This window comes from Dama dama, chromosome 17 (genome assembly GCF_033118175.1).
Source record: "Dama dama isolate Ldn47 chromosome 17, ASM3311817v1, whole genome shotgun sequence".
NCBI lineage: Eukaryota > Metazoa > Chordata > Mammalia > Artiodactyla > Cervidae > Dama > Dama dama.
In genome coordinates, this window is record NC_083697.1 from 37467892 (window position 1) to 37492121 (window position 24230).

A 24230-nucleotide genomic window follows, 5' to 3' on the forward strand; every position below is an offset into this window, starting at 1 on the left:
CATAGTCTTTTGAAAAATATCATTGGTTCTTTTTCCACACACACACACACACAAAGTTTAACTGGAATCAGACATCTTTTCCCCATATTGAGAAGTCAGCATCATTCCATCCACCAGAGTGCTCCTGTTCTCCCGGTGAGACTGTGAGTGCTGTTTGCCTAAGGCAAGACACCTTCAGAAGTCACCTCTATCCAAACAACAGCTCACTCTAAACATCACTGGATACAACTATCTCTTCTGTGTCATGATAAGAGATGGGTTCCCTTTGAAGTAGAAATAATCCCGTCCATAGTGTATACTTTTCAAGAGTGCAGAATTCCTTTTATACAGCAGGAAACTGCTGGGGTCAGTAATTTTGAAGGTCCAACAGATTGGAAATTTTATGAGATACTGGCTTGAATACCACATGACTTTGAGGTACAAAATATTTTCTTGGACGCATCAAAATAAAAACTCATGAAACAAAGTCTATTATGTATATTATATATAAACTAGGGTGGGAGAATAAAAGGTAGAGTATTCACAATAGATTGCCAATTCACAGCAACTTTTAGATTCTCTCCATTATATACACTTTCCAAGAGATAAATTTACTGTTGGAAATAAGGCAGTAAATAAGGATGGCATATTTTCCAATAATGAGTTTAATTATAAACACTGGGTTTATGCAGGCTATGCTGGCTACTAGACTCTCTGCTATTAGCTTCCCATTGAACTGTAGATGCTCCCAAGTTTGATTAACAGACTAGCAGAATTTTAGATCCAGAAATAACATTAAATAAAACAAAAAAGTTAATGCTCATGCTATCACTGTGATTGCCATTCATAATGCTCTGTCAATCACACCTAAAATGAAATTATTCCCCCACCTCACATAGCAATTTCTTGTGACAACAGCAACTAAACTTTGCATTTCTTGTACTGGCTCACAGAGATTACTGTTCATATTTGAATTGGCATTATTTTAGTTATCTTTTACTATGTAACCTACAAACATAAATTCACTTAACCTTACAATATTAAAGAATAGATAATATCATTCATAGCCAGATAATGAGTGAGTGAAGTCACTCAGTCGTGTCTGACTCTCTGCGACCCCGTGGATTGTAGCCTACCAGGCTCCTCCATCCATGGGATTCTCCAGGCAAGAATACTGGAGTGGGTTGCCATTTCCTTCTCCAGGGAATCTTCCTGACTCAGGGATCAAACCTGGGTCTCCCGCATTGCAGACAGACGCTTTAACCTCTGAGCCACCAGGGAAGCCCAATATCATTCATAGTCTATAGATAAAGAAATTGAGACTTACTAGGTTTAGTAGTCCTAAAAAATCACAAAGTCATTGACAGAATTTCAACTTTGTTATATCTGTCAGCAAAACTGTATTTTCCCCATTACATCATATTAAATCTAGCCTAGTTGTTTAAAAATGACCTTGAATTACAAATATCAGAAATTTCTGACAAGACTACACTTCTGTGAGCCCTTCCATTTTGCTTGTAATAATCAATCTATTTCCTTAAATAATCAATCTATTTCCATACTGTCTACGAATCACTGCAAACAAATTATACAACATCTTACTTAAGAATCACTAAAATAATTTATTGTATTTTTTGATGATCAAAAGACTAACTCTACTAGGTATTAAGGATACAATGAAGGAAATGGTGTACACACAAATACTTTCTAGCGTGGCATGTCAACAATAATTTATGTCCACATATTATTTTTCACTTGAATAAAGGGAAAACATGTTTATCCCATTTGTAGATACACAGAAGAATCTTATACATTCTTATGTCAGTATATACATGTAATCATTAGTTCATTCCTTAAATAATTAATGAACATCTAAATATGCCATGCACTGGGGGATCACACTGTAATGTGAGACATTACACAGCGTGAGTCACATGATAACGGGAAACACAGAATATAAACAAGTAAATTGATTATATTGACCTGTATATATATATATACACACACACATATATACACATATGTGAGGATTGTACATATAACTACATACATGTATATAATTTCAGTTTACAAAAAATGCTAGAGAGAAACATAAAACAGGGTAATACAAAAAGGAAAATGTTATTTTATATATTGTAGAATCAGAATACAAATACAACACCGAAGAATACCAGTACTCTATTAAATAACTGGGCACTTTAAGGCAAGGCTGCTTTTTCCTCTTTCTAAACATTAGGCAGGAAAACATTTCATTAAAAATGGACCAATGGCAATCTATACATAATACCTTTTGCAAAAATGGTACATTAAGTTTTCCCAAGAATGCAGAGCTGTAGGTTTTACATTTGTGGATTTAATGTTGGAGAACCTGAGTAAAGATTCTAAACAGACCTAAAAAACGATTATACCTGGGAGCTAGAATATCACCGCTGTACCATTTTATTTCATCTGCTTACGTGAGGAAACAATTTTATGAAGAGAATAAGCATTATTGTACAATTAAGATTGGTCGTGAAGCCAGTTTTAATCTATTTTCCCTGGCCCTGTTTTCCTGCTTGTGATAAAGTTCAAAGACATTAAATCTACAGTATTAAATTTTAATGCTGAAGCTCAGTTTTCACAATCAAAAGTGAAGCATTAGCAAAACCAAACCAAAGAAGACTTCAGATACATGAGCAAAAAAAAAAAAAAAAAAAGCACCACCAACAAAATATATTGTGTACAATTCCTCTTCTAAGGAAAAACAAAACACAAATTCATTCTTAAAATTAACTACTTAATTTAACTTGTGCTTTAATGTCTTCTAATAAACTTAGTTTTAGAAGATTGAATAAGATATTACTCCTTAAATTATTCTTCTTGGAAATTTTGTATTGTGATGAAAAGAAAGAGGAACAACCAGACTCTTGGAGAAAGTATAAGGATAAAGAAAACTTTGATGATTTCAAAATTGGGCTTTGAGGCTCTCCTAATTTATCTTCAAGGATACACAGTGTCTAAAACCTTGAATACACCATCTACTGAATGAATCACCACCTGACATCAAAGTAAAAGAATGTGTAGAAAATATCAAATCAGGAAAACCCTTCATTTTATCAGCATAAGTAAAAATTAAATAATTCTTTTTGTACTCTTAACAAATTAAAGAAATAAATAAAACCTCTACTCATACAATGCCAAGAGGGCCAAGACTTGTCCAAAATTTGGGAAATGGTCAATCTCACATTCAAATTCTACACAGAAACAACCCTGGTTAGCTTATGAAAACTGACAGAACCCTGCTCAAGGTGATAAGGCTGCAGGCATTGTATACACTTAGCAACTGGCAGCAGAATAAACACCGACAGCTTGACAGTTCATCATTTGGAAAGCCATTCACTCTTTTTAAGACACGGAGATACTGGTAGTGGAGCCTTAATTTTAGACACATGTCTAGTAAATCTATACTGTAACTATTTGCTTGGCAATGCTTTCTTTTGATACATATTTTTGAAGATATTATACATGCATTTAGGTCCATGTGAAGGAATTGCTCCATTTATAAGTAAATCTAGCAACCCACAAAAAAATTCATAATACTCTCGAAGTTCCTTGAGAGCTAGATTTGAAGTTTTATAAATTCAGTAATTAATTTTAAAAATTGCAGCTTGATAGAAAAACATGTGAGTTACAAAAACAAATAAATATTTTAAAATTAAGAATGCTTAAATAATTTAAGTGTCAACAATGTAAAAGGCACTGTAAATATTTGCGGTCTCTTTCACATAATATTTATATAATGTCAATATACCAGAATGTTTCAACACAATTTGGGAGTCAAAAAATAGAAATATAAAGAGGAGTTCTTTAGTATTATTTAGGAATAAAGTGCATTTAATTTGAAGTCCATGACTCATTTCCATTGAATGGCATAGATAATACAGATTAAATTCAGGGTATGGGGAAGCAACTACATTGATCTTGGAACTACACTGATCTTCGAAAGTGAAGTGAAGCCCACTTCTGCCAACTTTACAGTTATGAATATTTCGTTGTCTAGAAGGCATCCCCAAGAAAAAGAAATGCAAAAAGGCAAAATGGTTGTCTGAGGAAGGCTTACAAATAATGAGAAGAGAAGCAAAAAGCAAAGGTAAAAAGGAAAGATATACTTATCTGAATTTAGAGTTCCAATGAATTGCAAAGAGCAATAAGAGAAACTTCCTAAGTGAACAATGCAAAGAAATAGAGGAAAACAACAGAATGGGGAAGACTAGAGTTCCCTTCAAGAAAATTAGAGATACAAAGGGAATATTTCATGCAAAGATGGACACAATAAGGGACAGAAACAGTATGAATCTAACAAAAGCAGAAAATATTAGGAAGAGGTGGCAAGAATACACAGAAGAACTATACAAAAAAGATCTTAATGGTGCAGATAACCATGATGGTGTGATCACTCACCTGGAGCCAGACATCCTGGAATGCGAAGTCAAGTGGGCCTTAGGAAGCATCACTATGAATAAAGTTGGTGGAAGTGATGGAATTCCAGTTGAGCTATTTCAAATCCTAAAAGATGATGCTGTGAAAGTGCCGCACTCAAGATGCCAGCAAATTTGAAAAACTCAGCAGTGGCCACAGGACTGGAAAAGGTCATTCAAGTCCTGGAATGCCTTTCTTTAGGATTTTCATTCCAATCCCCAAAAAAGGCAATGCCAAAGAATGTACAAACCACCGCACAATTACACTTATCTCACACGCTAGCAGAATACTGCTCAAAATTCTCCAAGTTAGGCTTCAGCAGTACATGAACTGAGAACTTCCAGATGTTCAAGCTGGATTTAGAAAAGGCAGAGGAACCAGAGATCAAATTGCCAACATCCACTGGATCATTGAAAAAGCAAGAGAGTTCCAGAAAAACATCTACTTCTGCTTTATTGACTATGCCAAAGCCTTTGATTGTGTGGATCACAACAAACTGTGGAATATTCTTAAACAGATGGAAATACCAAACCACCTTACCTGCCTCCTAAGAAATCTGTATGCAGGTCAAGAAGCAAAAGTTAGAACTGGACATGGAAGAATAGACTGGTTCCAAATTGGGAAAGGAGTATGTCAAGGCTGTATATTGTCACCCTGCTTATTTAACTTGTATCCAGAGTACATCAAGTGAAATGCTGGGCTGGATTAAGCACAAGCTGGAATCAAGATTGCTGGGAGAAATATTAATAACCTCAGATACGCAGATGACACCACTCTTATGGCAGAAAGCACAGAGGAACTAAAGAGCGAAAGGAAAGAGCAGAGTGAAAAAGCTGGCTTAAAACTCAACATTCAAACAATTAAGATAATGGCAGCTGGTCCCATCAGTTCAGTTCAGATCAGTCGCTCAGTCGTGTCCGACTCTTTGTGACCCCATGGAATGGAGCACGCCAGGCCTCCCTGTCCATCACCAACTCCCGGAGTTTACTCAAACTCATGCCCATCAAGTCGGTGATGCCATCCAACCATCTCACCCTCTGTCGTCCCCTTCTCCTCCTGCCTCCAATCCTTCCCACCATCAGGGTCTTTTCCAATGACTCAAGTCTTCGCATGAGGTGGCCAAAGTTGGAGTTTCAACTTCAGCATCAGTCCTTCCAATGAACACCCAGGACTGATCTCCTTTAGGATGGACTGCTTGGATCTCCTTGCAGTCCAAGGGACTCTCAAGAGTCTTCTCCAACACCACAGTTCAAAGGCATCAATTCTTTGGCATTTAGCTTTCTTTATAGTCCAGTTCTCACATCTATACATGACCACTGGAAAAACCATAGCCATGACTAGACAGACCTTTGTTGACAAAGTAGTGTCTCTGCTTTTTAATACGCTATCTAGGTTGGTCATAACGTTCCTTCTGAGGAGTAAGCGTCTTTTAATTTCATGGCTGCAATCACCATCTGCAGTGATTTTGGAGCCCAAAAAAATAAAATCAGCCACTGTTTCCACTGTTTCCCCATCTATTTCCCATCATGGCAAATAGATAGGGAAACAAAGGAAACATTGATAGACTTCATTTTCTTGGGCTCCAAAATCGCTGCAGATGGTGATTGCAGTCATGAAATTAAAAGACACTTACTCCTTTGAATGAAAGTTATGAAAAACTTTGGCAGTGTATTAAAATAACAGAGACATTACTTTGCTGACAAAGGTTCACATAGTCAAAGCTTTGGTTTTTATGTATGGGTGTGATAGCTGGACCATAAAGAAGGCTTAGTGCCAAAAATTTGAAGCTTTTGAAATGTGGTGTTGGAAAAGACTCTTGAGAGTCTCTTGGTCTGCAAGGAGATCCAACCAGTCCATCCTAAAGAAATCAGTCCTGAATATTCATGGAAGGAATGATGCTGAAGCTCCAGTACTTGGCCATCTGATGCAAAGAGCCAACTCATTAGAAAATACCCTGATGCTGGGAAAGACTGAATGCAGGAGGAGAAGGGGATGGCAGAGGACGAGATGTTAGAAGGCATCACCAACTCAGTGGCCATGAATTTAAGAAAGCTCTGGGAGATGGTGAAAGACAGGGAAGCCTGGGATGCTGCAGTTCACGGGGTCACAAAGAGTTGGACACAACTGAGTGACTAAACAACAACAAAGAAGCTATTCATACTTCCAATTATGAATTTAGATGTCTCTCTCCTCAAATAAATCTTCCTGGACCTGAAGCTTGACAACTTAATCCAATCAACATCAGTTTCTTCAGACTTGCTGTGGGCACTATTCTCTTAAGTTAGGCTTTCTCCCTATTGTTGAGACTCCTCCTGCCTTCAGTAGATACATGTCCAAGTGAGATTTCATGCTTTGCCACCTCAGCCATTCTCCTGCCAATGTCCTTACCCTCACCGCCTGACTTTACCGCAATCAGAAACAATAAAACAAAACAAAACCCTTCTAATGAAATCCTATCCCTACATTAATGCAAATTCATTCTGTCCACTGAAAGTTGCTGCATAAAACATATACAGCCATGTAGATTAATGCTACAATGAATTTCTGGCCTCTAGCTTCATATGAACCAATAGTTCTCTCTGGCAATTCTTCCATTTTCCCTAATTATCTCTGTTTTGCCACCACAGCTCTTTCAAAACTTATTCGCTGTCTATAAACTTTCAACCTTATTACCTCTAATGTTTTCTGGTATACTTTCTCTCTTAGCAGATAATCTCATCACCCTTTTCTCCGAAAAAAGAGAACGTATTTCTTAAAAATTCCCTTAGCTTCTTGATAGCACGCATGGTAGCTTGGTCGTAAATAAACCATTCTCTCTTTACTCCCTTCTCCCATCACTAAGGAAAAGTATATTCTTGGTGCCTAAGATCAAACATTCCACCTAATTCTGGATCCAACTGTCTTTCTCTTGGACATCTATCAATGATCACATGACTTTCCTTTATCGTCTTTCTCTTACTCCCTACAGTCTTGATCTGTGAGCATTCAAGCATACTCATCTCTCTTACATTCTGAAAATTATTCCCCTCCATTTCAAGAAGTCATTTAATGACTGCTCTCATAGCCCAAAAGGGTTAATATGGTTACCCTATCTCTTCTACTCATTACCTTTCTTTTTATTTTTCAACTTGTTACAATTTAAACATGGTATTACTGCTCCACTGATATTTTCCAAATAAATCACAATTAGTTGCAACATTTTTTATGTGCCAGACATGGTTCTGGATGCATCACATTACTAAATCATTTAGGTTATACCTGTCTATGAGTTAGTAACATGTTCAATGTCACTTGGTTTTAAGTAACACAACAAAAATGTGAGCAGTCCAACATTAGTGGCCACATTCCTAACCCACTGCTTTACTGCCTCTCCTTAGTAACTGATGAATCCTGAGTTCCTAAATTCAATGGGACTCTCTTCAGTCTTCATATTATTGCTAATTAGCTATGTTGCCAACCTGTCTTTATTTCTTAAAATTCTGTCTTCTTAGGTTCCATGAGTACAAGACTTCAATGACCATCCTTGCACATACATATTTAACTACTGAACTGGAATAAGTATTTTTGTAAAATGGAGTAGTATTAGGATCATAAGACTTTAGGCAAATTAATAGTAACATCACATGTGATAGTTTACACAAAAGATATTGGAAGAAAGAAGAAACCTGATGTGAAATGACTATACATGAACTTGGGCATAACAGTAGGGAGCAGATATTTTCTCCCATCCTATGGGAATAGAGAGGAGGGAAAAGACATGAAGGTTTGTAAGGAATTAAGCAATAATTACATAAATAGCTTTTATTTGTATCTGTATAGATTTTACCTGCAAATGAAATAATTTCAATATGTATACCTTAAGGTGTACCAGTTGTTTCTTTTTCTTCAAATTAGGTAACGTTCCATAGTAATCCTGATTTCCCAATTGTAATGAGGTCTAAAAATGTTTTCTGATATCATTCTATGAGTAATTAAGTAACAAAACCTCTGAAGAAAGACACATGACTTTCTGCTATAAAATCATGAACATTTTCATTTTCCAAATCTCAATTATTTTCATACTAAACTTATTTTATGATTCTAGGTTAATTATTTTGTTTCCATCTGACTAGATTTGTCAGACTCTTTGTGACCCCACGGACTATAACCTACCAGGCTCCTCCATCCATGGGATTTTCCAGGCAAGAATACTAGAGTGCGTTACCATTCCCTTCTCCAGGTGATCTTCCCTACCCAGGGATCGGAACCTGGTCTCCTGCATTGCAGGCAGACTCTTTACCATCTGAGCCACTAGGGAAGCAAGATAAATGTAACTCATTTCTTATTACTAAATAAATACATCTGAAGACAGAGAATTGATCTAAGACAGATTTTTAACCCACAGTTTTGAAATTCTCTATGACTCAATGGTAATTTCTGATGCTAAGTTCTTCCAGGTTCATAAATTTACTCTAGCACCAGATACATAGCATTATGTAGTTCCTTGGTCACCATAAATCCCACACTGATAACCAGAGGTTTTGCCATCATAAATCTGCTACACCCATGCACATCAGAGTGAGATTCACACTGAGACAATAGCGAAAATGCAGAGGTTTAAAAACAAAGACAAATCTTAAATCAGGCAGAGAAGTAAGGTAAGATGATTGGCAGTGAGACAGCAGTTCTCAACCACAGCACTGAAGCCAGAACCCATGCAATGATATATATCATCAATATGGTAAAAAAGTAAAACTAGCACTTTGAAATTCTGTGTCTAGGGAAAATATGTTTAAAGGAAGAAGACGAAATAAAGATATGTTCACAGAAATAAAAACTGAGACATATGGCCACAAAAAAACCATCAAAATGGGAAATTTGAAAAAATATATACTTCAGGCCAAAGAAAAGCAATTCTAGATAAAGATGTAAGAAGGAAAAAAAGCAAGGAAAGTAGAACATATATGGGTATATATAAAATAAATATTAATCGCACATGATAGTAATGGTAAGATTTTTTAGAATAAAAAGGATGATATTAAAAACTTGAACAATAATAATCTATCATGTGAGAGGTGGATATATTGAGTAAATGGAGTTAAAATGTTATGTTTGCTGAGAGGAGGATTAAGACATTGATTCACATTAGATGCTGATAAAGTATGCCTGTTGTAAATTCTAGAGGAACTATTAAATAAAGGCAGAGTATATAACTTGCAAATTAGTACAGGAGAAAAGAGGGAATTGAAAAATAAAATATATATTAATCCAAAAGAAGGCAAGAAAGGACAAAAAAGGAACCTAGATTAGGGAAGGCAAATAGAATGTAACATAATGGTAGAATGTATTAGATGGCAGACCTAACTCTAAATGTATTATCAAATATATTTCACTTAAATACATGTAATGCTCTCATTTTTAGGCATAAATAGTCTAATTGGTATCAAATAATGAATTATATAGTTTCCTAAGAGTTAGAAGTGGAATGAAGGAATACAGGACAAGTTGTAAGTAAAGGGTAGTAAAAAGAAAGTTTACCAAATATACTAATGGAAGGGAAATTGTTTTGCTCTATTCATAGAAAAAAATAATAATTCTATATAATAAAATACTTAATAAAAATAATAATACTTTAAGGAAGAAAGTATTATTAGAAGTAGAAATATTTAGAAATAAAAATAAGTTCAGATCTTGAAATGTTGCAGATATTTAAAAGGATATTATTTAAAAGGCAGTTTTATACCAATACATGTAGAAAATAAAAAAATACTTTAAAATATCATGAAGATAAACTTCTCAAGTTTATAAAAAGAATTAGAAAATATGACTTTTATTTTTTATCGACTATGGAAAAATAGAATCAGTAACTTAAAATTCCCACAAGGAAAATTCTAGTCCACATTGGCTTCATAAGACCATCTATCAAACATGTAACGAGAAAATTCTTCCAGTTTTATATAACTAATAGAGAATATAAAAAGAAGAAATCCTCTCCACCACATTTCATGAGGCTAACTTAACCTTCATATCAGATTACAACAGAGAAAATTTCAGGTAATCTTAGTCAAGACCATCAATGTAAAAACCCTAAGCAAGTGGTAGTAAATAAAAAAATATATATAAATATGGAAACATTAATGAAATTATAATTTTGTAAAAATATAAAAATCAGGTTTATCCCAGGAATACATGAAGTTGCCTATATCTTACCAAAGTTAATAAAAGAAAAAGAGAAACTTTATATTTAGTAGTGTAAAGTTTGCATCTTTTTCTCTGATATTGATAATAATCAAGGATGCTTATTACTGTTATTTAATACTTTCATTCAACATTGTCCTAGAAGACCTAGTCAGTATTCTAGGCAAATAGGGATAAAATATATTAAAATTAGAAAAGAAGAGACAAAATCATTATTCACAGATGATAGGCAAAGGAGTCAGAATTTACAGATAAATTTTCAGAATTAAAGAGTGGAGCAAGAATGCTGGATATAAAATCAATATAAAATATCAGTGCCATTCCCATATATCAGCAACCAACAGAAAATGGGGTTTTAAAAGATACTATATTACTTTCATACAGTATAATACCACTCGGCCATATAAGTGAAAAAATAAAAAAAATTACTAATAGGCAAATAAGAATGTACCTAAAATATGTTGAGAGAAATAAGATACATATTACTACAATATCCATTTATATGACCACTAAAACCAGGTAAACTATCTGTGTAAAGAAGAATGATGGAACTTTTAGGATAATGAAAATCCTATATAACTTGAGAGTAGTGATTACATTGGTGAATTCAATCACTGACAGCCTTGTTGGACTTAACATTTGTGCATTTTATTGTATTTAAGTTAAATTTCAATAAAAATAAACAAGATCCTATATGAAAAAATAAATTTGTACTTTTTTTCTTTTCCCATGTATTAAAAAAAAAAAAATTGCAGGGAATTCCCTGGAGATCTACTGGTGAAGACTCTGTGCTTCCAATGCAAGGGGCACAGATTTGAACTCTAGGTGGTCAATCCTTAAGGAAGTCAGTCCTGAATGTTCATTGGAAGGATTGACACTGAAGCTGAAGCTTCAACATTTTGGCCACCTGATGCAAAGAGCTAACTCACTAGAAAAGACCCTGATGTTGGTAAAGATTGAAGGCAGGAGGGGAAGGGGATGACAGAGGACGAGATGGTTGGATGGCATGACTGACTCAGTGGACATGAGTTTGAGCAAGCTCCAGGAGATGGTGAAGGATAGGGGAACCTGGCATGTTGCGGTCCATGGGATCACAAAGAGTCAGACATGACTGAGAGACTGAATTGAACTGACTGAGGCACTAAGATCCCACATGCCCTGCAGCATAACCAAAAAACAAAAAATTAAAATAACAGTAAGAATAAGAAAATAATTTTAAAAAATAAACACTTTTTAAAAAGCTACAAAAAATTCCAGGTAGACAAAACACTTCAATTTAGAAGACAGAATTGTAAATCCTTCAGAGTATAACTGAGCATAGTATTTTTATGACTCTAGTAGTATGGAATGATTTTTTGAGTAAGACTAAACAGCAATAATCACAAGAGAGAAAATTCATAATTCTACTAAATTTAAAGGTACTGTATCTAATGACAGTTAAATGCAAGGAGAGGAGATGATTTGCAATATAAATAACAGAAGATTAATATTCAAAATATGCATACAGCTCTTAGACTCAATTATATAAACAAAGATAACCCAATAGAAAATGGCCAAAGGACTGGAGTAAGCAATTAACTAAAGAAAACAAAACAAAACAAAACATGAAAAGCAAAAGAATGCAGGGAAAGATGCAGAATCTTTTTATAATCAGGGAAATTCAAGTTGAAACAAAAAGATATATCATTACACATTGAATAACCTAATAAAAATTTAAAATCTAACAAAACCAACATTTGGTGCAATGTGAATTCGAAGCACTACTGGAGGTATGTGAATTGGTAAATATTTAGGCGAGTAGATTTGAGATTATGTTTCCTTGTGTTGCAGCAATTCTACTTCTGGATACAAATCCTATAGAAACACACACACTAGTACAATATTATATATCCAAGATGCATGTCTAAGAATCTTCCAAACATCATTACTTATGATAGCCTAAAAGTGGAAACAGTAGATTGTGATACATATATACAATAGAAACAGGCTACTGTAGATCATGACACATGTATCCAATAGAAAATGATACAGCAATATAAATGAATAAACAATATGTAACAATGAGAATAAATAACACAAAATGAAGAATACAAAAAGAAAAAGGAATATATGCAAAATGGGTTCATTCATAAATTGAATACTGGAAAAATGAATATTTAAGGATGCATCCTTAGATGATAAATTATATTCAAGATACAAAGAAATGAATATAAGATTCAGATTAATGGTGATGCCACTGAGAAAAGATGTCAGGATTATGAACAAGAAATAATATAATGAAGCTTTTAGGATGCTTGATATGTTCTATTTCTTTACCATAGCAGTGGTTGTTTCATTTACAATAATTAAATAAATTATCCTTGTGCTTTATGAAGTTTTCTATTACTATATGTTTGCTATGCTTCATTATTAATCAAATAAAAACACATTAAGATAGTTTCAACTTCTCTAGCACAAATTTACCAAAAGGTTTTTTATTGCTAATTAGAATAACTCTAAATTTCAATTTGTCTAAATTTTCTGCATCTTATACCTCAGCACTGGAAAGAAACACCTACTGAAGAACTTACTGTCAATCAGTTAGAGATTTATAGCTATGAACTTAGGTTTGCACATTCAATTACCTTAAGTTTTTCCATACCAAAAATATCTAAAAATGGTGTATCGAAACTATAGAAAAGTCATTTCTCCAGGGGTTTTTACATCTCTTGTTGAGAAAGTTAGTGTCCCAGCAATCATGAAAGATCCTTTATAGGCACTCAACTTCTTCTTACATGTGATCTAAAGTATATAAAAGAGTTCATTTCCTGCAAACCATTTTCTTTCTACTTATTACATGACATAGACAATGAGATACTGTAATGTCACTTTTATAGACTTTCCCTCTCATTATATGAAATTTATCAAAGCTCTTATTCTGATTTTGTGTATCTTACAAACTAAAAACCAAGCAGCTAGGTGTTGTGTAAATACTAAATTCACTACTGTATAAAATTATTATAGTGAATAGAAGATTTTGCTAGTTCCCTAGGCAACAATAGGTTTATTCTTTCCCTATATTTTAAGGCATTAAAAAAATTATTGCTTAATACTTCTAGTGAGTATGCAAGGTCCTCTAACCTCTCGCCTCTTCATTTCTCTCAAAGCTATAATATAGATTTTAATGTATACTGTGACTATAGTGCATGGAAAACAAGCCAACAAAACCACATTACTATAGGAAAGAACAGATTTATCAATGTGTCTGGTCTTACTTTGCGAACACCTCGGCCAAGCTCTTCTCCATAGTTGGTTCCAAGAATTTCAAAATGGACATTGGGATTGCCTCCATTTTCTCCAAATTCTAGCTCTCCAGTTAATCCACTGACTCCACCCTAAAAGAGAGAAAAGAAATTTATGTAAGATTTTTGAAGATGTAAAATAATAAAAAGAGGATGTCATAAAAACATGATTTTCATCTATAAAATAAATATTTTCTCAAGCATGCAATTATTAACAGGCTATTCTTTAATAGATGCACAGCATTAATAGGAGTGCAATTGAAATCAACCTTAAGTATCACTGAATTCAATCCCATCCAATCTACTGAAAAGGAAACTCTGACCCAAAGAGTCAAATTGGTACTCAAAATGACATGTTTGCATTGATACTAAACTTCAGGCTAGGATTTTTGCCAGCATATACTGAACATGCATGTATCCATTAGTCAAAATACAAGATACTTCCAGAGAGCTTAGAATCTACTCCAGAAACAAGTTTTGACAATACTCTTTCTCCAGCACAATTCCATTCTAATTTGAGCTAGAATTACACTGGAAATCTTCAAAGCCATGGTTTTCAACTATTGGAGTTTTGCATTTTCTCCTTTAAATATCTTTTTCCAAGATAAAAAAATCTAAATTAGTCTTGAATGCTGTTTTTGCTCTTAAACAGTAGTTCTAGCTATTGTGATTCACTGGGAATTTCCAAGCTTCATCTTTCATTCAACATAACAGATGTTCACTTTTCCAACAGATGGCAATGTAGGTCAGACGTCTCTCTTTCTTGTTTACCATTCTTTTCTCAGTTGACTTTATCAGCCTTCACATTATTTAGGATTTTACAAATGAATATAACATTCTGAGTCACCTTTAAGCTATTTCTAACTTAGAATTTAGGTCTGATAATCATATATATTTGGAAAAATTATCACAGTTTGTAAATTGCTCCAATTTTCACCTATGTAATCAGTTCAGATGCTCAATCATGTCCAACTCTTTAGGACCCCATGGACTGCAGCGCGCCAGGCTTACCTGTCCATCACCAACTTCCAGAGCTTACTCAAACTCATGTCCATTGAGTCAGTGATGCCATCTAACTGTTTCATCCTCTGTCATCACCTTTTCCTCATGACTTCAATCCTTCCCAGCATCAGGATCTTTTCAAATGAATAAGTTCTTGGCATCAGGTGGCCAAAGTATTGGAGTTTCAGTTTCAGCATCAGTCCTTCCAATTAATATTCAGGACTGATTTCTTTTAGGATCTCCTTGCAGTCCAAGAGACTTAAGAGTCTCCTCCAACACTACAGTTCAGAAGCATCAATTCTTCGGCACTCAGTTTTCTTTATATTCCAACTCTCACATCCATACACGACTACTGGAAAAACCATAGCTTTGAATAGACAGACCTTTGTTGGGAAAGTAATGTCTCTGCTTTTTTTATATGCTGTCTAGGTTGGTCACAACTTTTCTTCCAAGGAGAAGTGGCTTTTAATTTCATGGTTGTAGCAACCATCTGCAGTCACTTTGGAGCTCCCAAAAATAAAGTCTCTCACTGTTCCCACAGTTTCTGCATCTATTTGCCATGATGCAATGAAACAAGATGCCATGATCTTAGTTTTCTGAATACTGAGTTTTAAGCCAAATTTTTTATTCTTCTTTTTCACTTTCATCAAGAGGCTCTTTAGTTCTTCTTTGTTACTACCATAGGATGGTATCATCAGCATACCTGAGGTTATTGATATTTCCCCCAGCAATCTTGATTCTAGCTTCTGTTTCATTCAGCCCAGCATTTCTCGTGATGTATTCTGCATATAAGTTAAATAAGCAGGGTGACAATACAGGGATGTCTGGCTCTTTTTGCCTTGATGTACTTCTGTCCCTATTTGGAACCAGTCTGTTGTTCCATGTCCAGTTCTAACTGTTGCTTCCTGAACTGCATATAGTTTTCTCAGGAGGCAGGTCAGGTGGTCTGGTATTCCAATGTCTTGAAAAATTTTTCAAAATTTCTTGTGACCCACACAGTCAAAGGCTTTGGCACAGTCAATAACACAGAAGTAGATGTTTTTCTGAAACTCTCTTGTTTTTCAATGATCCAGCAGATGTTGGCAATATGATCTCTGGTTCCTCTGCCTTTTCTAAATCCAGCTTGAACATCTGAAAGTTCACGGTTCATGTCCTGTTGAAGCCTGGATTGGAGAATTTTGAGCATTATTTTGCCAGCATGTGAGATGAGCGCAATTGTGCAGTACTTTGAACATTCTTTGGCATTGACTTTCTTTGGGATTGGAGTGAAACTGATCTTTTCCAGACCTGTGGCCACTGCTGAGTTCTCCAAATTTGCTGGCATATTGAGTGCAGCACTTTCACAGCATCATCTTTTAGGATTTGAAATAGCTCACATGGAATTCCATCACTTCCACTAGCTTTGTTCATAGTGATGCTTCCTAAGGCCCACTTGACTTTGCATTCCAGGATGTCTAGCTCTAGATGAGTGATCATGCCATCATGATTATCTGGGTCATGAAGATCTTTTTTGTATAGTTCTCTGTGTATTCTTGCCACCTCTTCTTTATATCTTCTGCTTCTGTTAGGTCCATACCATTTCTTTCCTTTATTGTGCCCATCTTTGCATGAAATATTCCCTTGGTATATCTAATTTTCTTGAAGAGATCTCTAGTCTTTCCCATTCTATTGTTTTCCTCTATTTCTTTGCACTGATTACTGAGGAAGCCTTTCTTATCTCTTCTTGCTATTCTTTAGAACTCTGCATTCAAATGGGTATGTCTTTCCTTTTTTCCTTTGCCTTTAGCTTCTTTTCTTTTCTCAGATATTTGTAAGATCTCCTCAGACAACAATTTTTCCTTTTTTTGCCTTTCTTTTTCTTGGGGATGGTCTTGATCACTGCCTCCTGTACAATGTCAGAAACCTCTGTCCATAGTTCTTCAGGCACTCTGTCTATCAGATCTTATCCCTTGAATCTATTTGCCACTTCCACTGTATAATCGTAAGGGATTTGATTTAGGTCATACCTGAATAGTCTAGTGTTTTTCCCTACTTTCTTCACGTTATGTCTCAATTTGGCAATAAGGAGTTCGTGATCTGAGCCACGTCAACTCCCGGTCTTGTTTTTGCTGACTATATAAAGCTTCTCTATCTTTGGCTGCAAAGAATATAATCAATCTGATTTCGGTATTGACCATCTGGGGATGTCCACATGTAGAGTCTCTTGTGTTGTTGGAAGGGGGTGTCTGCTATGACTAGTGCATTCTCTTGGCAAAATTATGTTAACCTTTGATCTGCTTAGTTTTGACCTCTGTAATGTTGGTACTTAAAATTATCCCATTTGCCATAATCTCTAACTCAACTTCTCGTCTTGTTTGGCAGGTTTTATGCCGTCTGCTGTATCTCCTGCTTCATCTGTGTCTTGTAGCCCATCACATGACACTGAGCTCACAGCAGCCATTAAAACAAATTATTCCTCATACATTCATTAAAATATTTAATCAATTTCATTTTTCCAACAGTAATAATCAATAAAACTGATCCTTCACTGTTATTTTTGAATAGCTTCTCTCATTTTATCCAGTTTTATTAATAAAAATTTATAAATTTGAATTATCTGTGCTCTTCTCATACGTGATTTAACAATCAACAGCATGAATTCTGAAGTCAGATTTCCTGGATGTCAGATTTTGAAGTCATATTTCAAACCCTAAAAGATGATGCTGTGAAAGTGCTGCACTCAATATGTCATCAAATTTGGAAAACTGAGCAGTCTCCACAGGAATAGAAAAGGTCAGTTTTCATTCCAATCCCAAAGAAAGGAAATGCCAAAGAATGCTCAAACTACTGCACAATTGCATTCATCTCACACACTAGCAAAGTAATGCTCAAAATTCTCAAAGCCAGGCTTCAACAGTACATGAATTGTGAACTTACAGATATTCCAGCTGGATTTAGAAAAGGCAGAGGAACCTAAGATCAAATTGCTAACAACCGCTAGATCATTGAAAAATCAAGAGAATTCTGGAAAAACATCTATTTCTACTTTACTGACTATGCCAAAGCCTTTGACTCTGTGGATCTGAACAAACTGTGAAAATTCTTCAAGAGATGGGAATACCAGACCCACCTAACCTGCCTCCTGAGAAACATGTATACAGGTTAGGAAGCAACAGTTAGAACTGGACATAGATCAATGGACTGGTTCCGAATCAGGAAAGGAGTATGTCAAGGCTGTATATTGTCAACCTGCTTATTTAACATATATGCAGAATGCATCATGAGAAACTCTGGGCTGGATGAAGGACAATCTGGAATCAAGACTGCTGGGAGAAATATCAATAACCTCAGATAAAGCAGATGATACCACCCTTATGGCAGAAAATGAATAACTATGGAGCATCTTGATGTATGTGAAAGAGAAGAGCAAAGAAGTTGGCTTAAAACTCAATATTCAGAAAACTAAGATCATGGCATCTTGTTTCATCACTCCATGGCAAATAGATGTAGAAACTGTGGGAACAGTGAGACTATTTTTTTGAGCTCCAAAATCACTGCAGATGGTGACTGGAGTCATGAAATTAAAAGACACTTGCTCCCTGGAAGAAAAGTTATGATCAACCTAGATGGCAACTTAAAAAGCAGACATTACTTTGCCAACAAAGGTCCATCAAGTCAAAGCTGTGGTTTTTCCTGTGGTCATGTATGGATGTGAGAGTTGGAGTATAAAGAAAGCTGAGTGCCAAAGAATTGGTGCTTTTGAACTGTGGTGCTGGAGGAGTCTCTTGAGTCCCTTGGACTGCAAGATCCAATCAGTCCATCCTAAAGGAAATCAGTAGAATATTCATTGGAAGGACTGACTGATGCTGAAGCTGAAACTCCAATACTTTGGCCGCCTGATGTGAAGAACTGACTCATTGGAAAAGACCTTGATGCTGGGAAAGATTGAAGTCATGAGGAGAAAATGATGACAGAGGATGAGATGGTTGGATGGCATCACCAACTCAATGGACATGAGTTTGAGTAAACTCTAGGAGTTGGTGAGGGACAGAGAGACGTGTCCTGCTGCAGTCCATAGGGTCATAAGGAGTCGGACACGACTGAATGACTGGAATGAACTGAACTGAACTTTCTGGATTTTATCAATGGTAGCAGAGTCTACTAGCTGTATAAACCTGGCTAAGTCATTTTAATTTCTCTATGTCCCAATTTCTACATCTGTTAAATGCAAAATAATAGTATGTACCTGAGAAGATTATTACATAAATAATATAGCAGTGTGTTTGATAAATTATGAGAGCTTAATTAGTATGATGATCATCATCTCCATGATTATTTAATTTTTTTGGTTTATAATTCCTCTAGAAATTATAATCATGCTCCTGTTTTTTTTCAACTAAAGTTTACGAGGGTTGCAAAACTCATATGCTTGAAGATTTACATAGCTTTGGAAAATGCTTTTGTTAATTTGACTCAGTTATATTTAATTGCATGGCAACCCACTCCAGTATTCTTGCCTGGAGAATCCCCATGGACAGAGGAGCCTGCTGGTCTACAGTCCTTGGGGTAACAAAGAGTTGGAAACGACTGAGCAACTAAGCACCGCACATATTTCTTTGACTAGTATTTGGGGAGTAAAGAGTTAAAGCAGCTGGTCTAGGTTCTGTCCACCCTCTTTTTGAAATGTGTCTTTGTGTATGTGCTCATGGAGCAGCCGGCGGGGGTGGGGGGGTGGGGGGGGGATAAAAGGAGGTAAATGAGTCTAACGTCCTTGTCAACTGCAACTCCAGGTAAAGGGACGAGTAATATTTACTAGGAAAAAATGTCTTATCTATAAAAGCCCTTCGCAAGATGTTCCAGTCTGAAGAATTATTATAGTAAACAAACTCCGAATCTATGAACTAATGGCTTATGGCTCCCTGGAAAATGTCCTAAAACTTTACACTTTCTAGGGCAAAAACAGAGATATTTCATAATGTAAATGCTCCCTATTGTGTGACATAGGCTTTCAAAGCCTTTTTTGGATACAGAACATACAAGTATGTCCGATGTGGGAAGAACAGACTTGCGGAGCCATGCAGGATTTCAAATGAGCTCTCTCTCCTTTGTCAGTGTCTCTTGATTGCCTTTATCTTTGATACGGGTAAACTATCCCATTCCGATAAGGGAATCTGATACTGTATATTCACTCAGTACTAATATTTCAAGGAGCCCAATTATCGCTTAAGGTTTTATAGCCTGGGATTTAAGGACAGTGGATCTTATTATCATAAATATCTCCAAATGAGAAATACTGTAGGAATTTGATTGACGAATATAGCTTGTATTACTACACATAATTCAAACTACTGGTATTCAGAAATCTTTTCATAAGTGCTTTTTATGCTTTCAATCACACATCTACTTCAGTAATATTTCCAATTATATCAGAACCTTACATTTCTGACATCACTTTATTTCCAAGAAAAGGAGGGTATCAATACACGTATCAGCATGATTGCTTCAGTGCAAAAATGCTATCCTCCTGAAAACTCTAAGCTTTGAATCACCAGACTGCCTGGCATTGTATTATTATTATTCCCCATTGATACTCATAGCCATTCTGGGCCAGTCTTCTCTGGCCCATAGCTGGTACTTAGCAATATAGGCCACTTAAGTCCATATTGCACACGTTACAAAATTCCATAAATCAGTGAACTCACATTTAATTTACTGTGGCCTCCACTTATCTTTTTTCACCTTTTTGACTTCATAATTTACCTGCTTTATGTTATATTCTTAATGAGCTGTTAGCATGTGTAATCAGTAAAACTTTCCCTCATGTAGCATAAAGGATATTTGAGAGGTTAATATTTCAAGCAAATAAAACCTTTAACTGAAGCCCCTGCCTAGCTGACTCAGACTTGAACTCTCTTCTATTTGGTTGCCTAAGAATATTCTCATGTTTTTGAGCTTCTTTTTTTCATCTATCTCCAGATCAACATTGAAATTAGAGCACTGGTAAAAATGTGTGCTGGCCAGGTGGTAATGAGCAGTCATTATCTTTGTGCATGCATAGTCGCGGTCTTTTAATCTCTTGATACAGCTGATTCTAAACAAAATAAGCTAATGGGACATTAATAGTATGAATAACGCATACAGATAATTTTTAAATGTCCATTAAACTGACAGTAATAATTGCCTCCAGAGTAAACCTTTTGAAAAATATCAAGTAAAATCAGTTTGGATTTCATCATACACATGATATAGAAATACCAATGTGCATCAAATACAAAGAGCAGAAGAGAAGAGGAAAGAGAAGATCAAAGGTTGGGAATAATTTACCACTGGATAATCAGTTCTTGAAAAGGCTAAAGTTTGATGCTCCCTTATGGATAGGATAAGTTGGAAAAAAGAAGGAAAATAATCTACTAAGTACTTATTTCACTCTCTTTATGAGGCTGAAGGGTTTATCCCTATTTTTGAAACTGCAAAGTAACTGAGAGATACTTTTGGAAGATCATAGGAAACATCAAATATTTATGCCACTAGTCTAATTTCCTTATACATATCCTAGGTTCCTTGCAACCTGCAGATATGCTTGATAACTAAAGACACCCTGGAAAATAAACTAGCACAGCAAGGCAATGAACACACTGGGAGATGCCAGACTCAGCAGTGTGTCCTGAGGCCCTCATGTTTCTTCAGTTAATTTCAGTGAGGAAAAATCCCTGAGAGAAAGAAAATACTATGTTTTATACTCAGAAAAGAGACAGAATTTGTATAAAAGTACTAGAATACAATATGCCAAAAATAAATAAATAAATAAACATAAATATTTGTGAAAAATGGTTAGGAAAATGTGAGTTGCCATATAACATTTATGCACATGTATATCTGTATATAGATATAGATGTATACATTCACCACATCTGATGGCTCAGTGGGTAAAGAATTCGCTGGCAATGCAGAAGTTCTGGGATCAACCCCTGGGCTGGGAAGATCCTCTGGAGGAGATGGCAACCCACTCTAGTATTCTTGCCTTGAGAACTCCTTGAACAGAAGAGACTGGTGGGCTACAATCCAAAGGGTCACCAAGAGTCGGACATGACTGAGTGACTAAGCGCATATATTCATGCTTATAAGCATACATATACACTCAAGTATTCCTTCATAATAGAAACCTGAAGCAAACTGAGCAGGAAATAGGAACCTACTAACATTCTGGTCATGCTACCTACATCACAGAGAAGAAACCAGTGCCCAGACAACTAGGTATTTGAGGAGCCTGAACTAAAGCCTTAAAATTGTGCCTGATATTCTTCCTCTAGATCATGTAAGCTGTGTGTCCAATATAACATATGCAAATCACACTGATTGCTCAAAAGATGTCTGCTGAACTAAATTAAATCAGAACGGATACTGTTTTATCCACTCTATGATTCAAATGCCCTGAAGTTGCAGGGAACATTGATGGGTCCACAAGAAGATTATTCTAAGGACACTGATTTGCATTTTTCAAAGCTCTTATGGCAGAAAGTTTATTTGCACCCATTTCTGTCAAAAGGCTATCTTATATTCCAAGTCAGTACTGTTTCTGGTAAGTCACATTATGTTTTCCTAAATTCTCTCTTTCCTTCAGGTTTATAATTTTAAATGGTACACAGTACTTAACACAAAAAGCAAATAATATGTTTATGTTACTCTAAATACACAAATTTTAAAAATCAACAAGGGGAAATCAATCAGGACAAAGGAGTAAGGCAATAAGATGTAAGACAGAATACAGAAGAAGTAAGAAAGACTTACTTCTTACAAAATTCCCCTTAGCAGCACATCAAAAATACATTTACACGTGGAACTACTCTTATTGAAAACTAACTGGAAAATGGCAGACAGACTGATAAAACCAAGGCAGTAAGAAGCAATTTTCATGTAATCAGGTAGGAAGAGAAAACAAACAATCAGGTTAGGACCTGTGGCCCTGGGAAGGGACTCAGAGGAAAAGAGAGGTCACAAGAGCAGACATCCTCCCTGGGGCGTGAGCAATTTATATCACATACTGGGCTCCCAGGCCTGGGGTCTGACAAAGGGCAGACTGGCCCCCTGGGTGGAGGGCTGCTGAGGAGGAGGGCTATGGGAAGCCTGGACTGAGCCTGCGAAGAGGGTGCATGCTCTGTCTGGCTTGCTCCCAAAGCAGGGTAGAGAGGGCAGTGTGAGACTGAACTAGCGGCTGCCCAGTTTTCTGCTACCCACCTAGCACATGCCCCAGCCTGAGCCTATCAAATGTTCCAACATTGCTTATTTCATGACTCAGTTCCACACTGGATCGAGGACTGCCATGACTGAGGAAAGAGCTAGGCCTTGGAGCACAGAGGAGACTCAGACTTGAGGTAGCATCTAGGCAGGGAGGGGGCAGCCTTTGTTGGCACTTACACAGGCGTCACAGCAGAGGCAGCCTGGATCTCTGTCTAAACCAGCCTTCTGTAACCCATGCCCCGCAATGCTCTGAGAGCCCGCATGGGCCCCTGCTGCTCCAGCACTGCCCTCCCGTGGGGCCGGGGTCCCAGAGCTGTGGGAGGGGGGACCACTGACTTACAGAGAGGAGTCATCTCGGACCCAGACTTCAGGGCTTCTGCTCCAGCACCTTCGCACCTGACCCTATACAAACCGGGCGCATCAAATAAAGCTTGGGAACTTTACTAAGGTCTACAAAACCTCTCATAATCTTTCCCTGTCTATCTGGTTTAGCTCATGAAGAGCCATGTTCCTGCTGTTTCTATTCCAGCCCCCTCAGTCTTTTTTCAGATGCTTAAATATGCCAAACTCTTTTTTCCTCCAAACCTGCTTACATGATACTGCTCTTGCATCAGATATTCTCTTCTATATCCCTGCAATACACTCCTCTTTCCTTTTCTGGATAATGCCTATTCATCATAAATGTTGCCACTTATCTATCCCTCTTATGCCTAAGTAGGTCCTCCAGTCACATACTTCCAGAACAGTTGGTATTTCCCCTTTTGTCGAACTGATCACACTTATAATTTTTTTTGATATTTCTATTTTTCTTCCTTTTTTTGTGATCTCACAGTACAGCATATGGTAGTAGTATTCAATAAATATTTGAATGAATATATTGCCATATAGGAATTATTTTTAATATTTTTGCTGTTTTAAAGAATACTCTTTTAGATATCAATATGTATCAGTGTATCTCTTTTAGGATAATATGTATCAACATGTATCAAGTTGATACTAAAAGATCTGAGATACAGACACACATGTTGATATATTCTACTTTCCCACATTAGGTACTGAAAATAACTACACAAAGGATTTAGTAGAAATTGATCAATTAAACCAATGTGGAAGTAT

General features: G+C 36.1%; 1 protein-coding gene across 1 annotated transcript in view; it reads right to left on the reverse strand.

Moving 5' to 3' along the window:
* GRID2 (glutamate ionotropic receptor delta type subunit 2) overlaps window positions 1-24230 on the reverse strand; it is a 1497839-nt gene that overhangs the window by 528781 nt on the left and 944828 nt on the right. The window contains exon 8 of the mRNA XM_061164751.1: window positions 13869-13988. Within this exon, the coding sequence (XP_061020734.1) occupies window positions 13869-13988 (120 nt within the window). The remainder of the gene's footprint in view (window positions 1-13868; window positions 13989-24230) is intronic.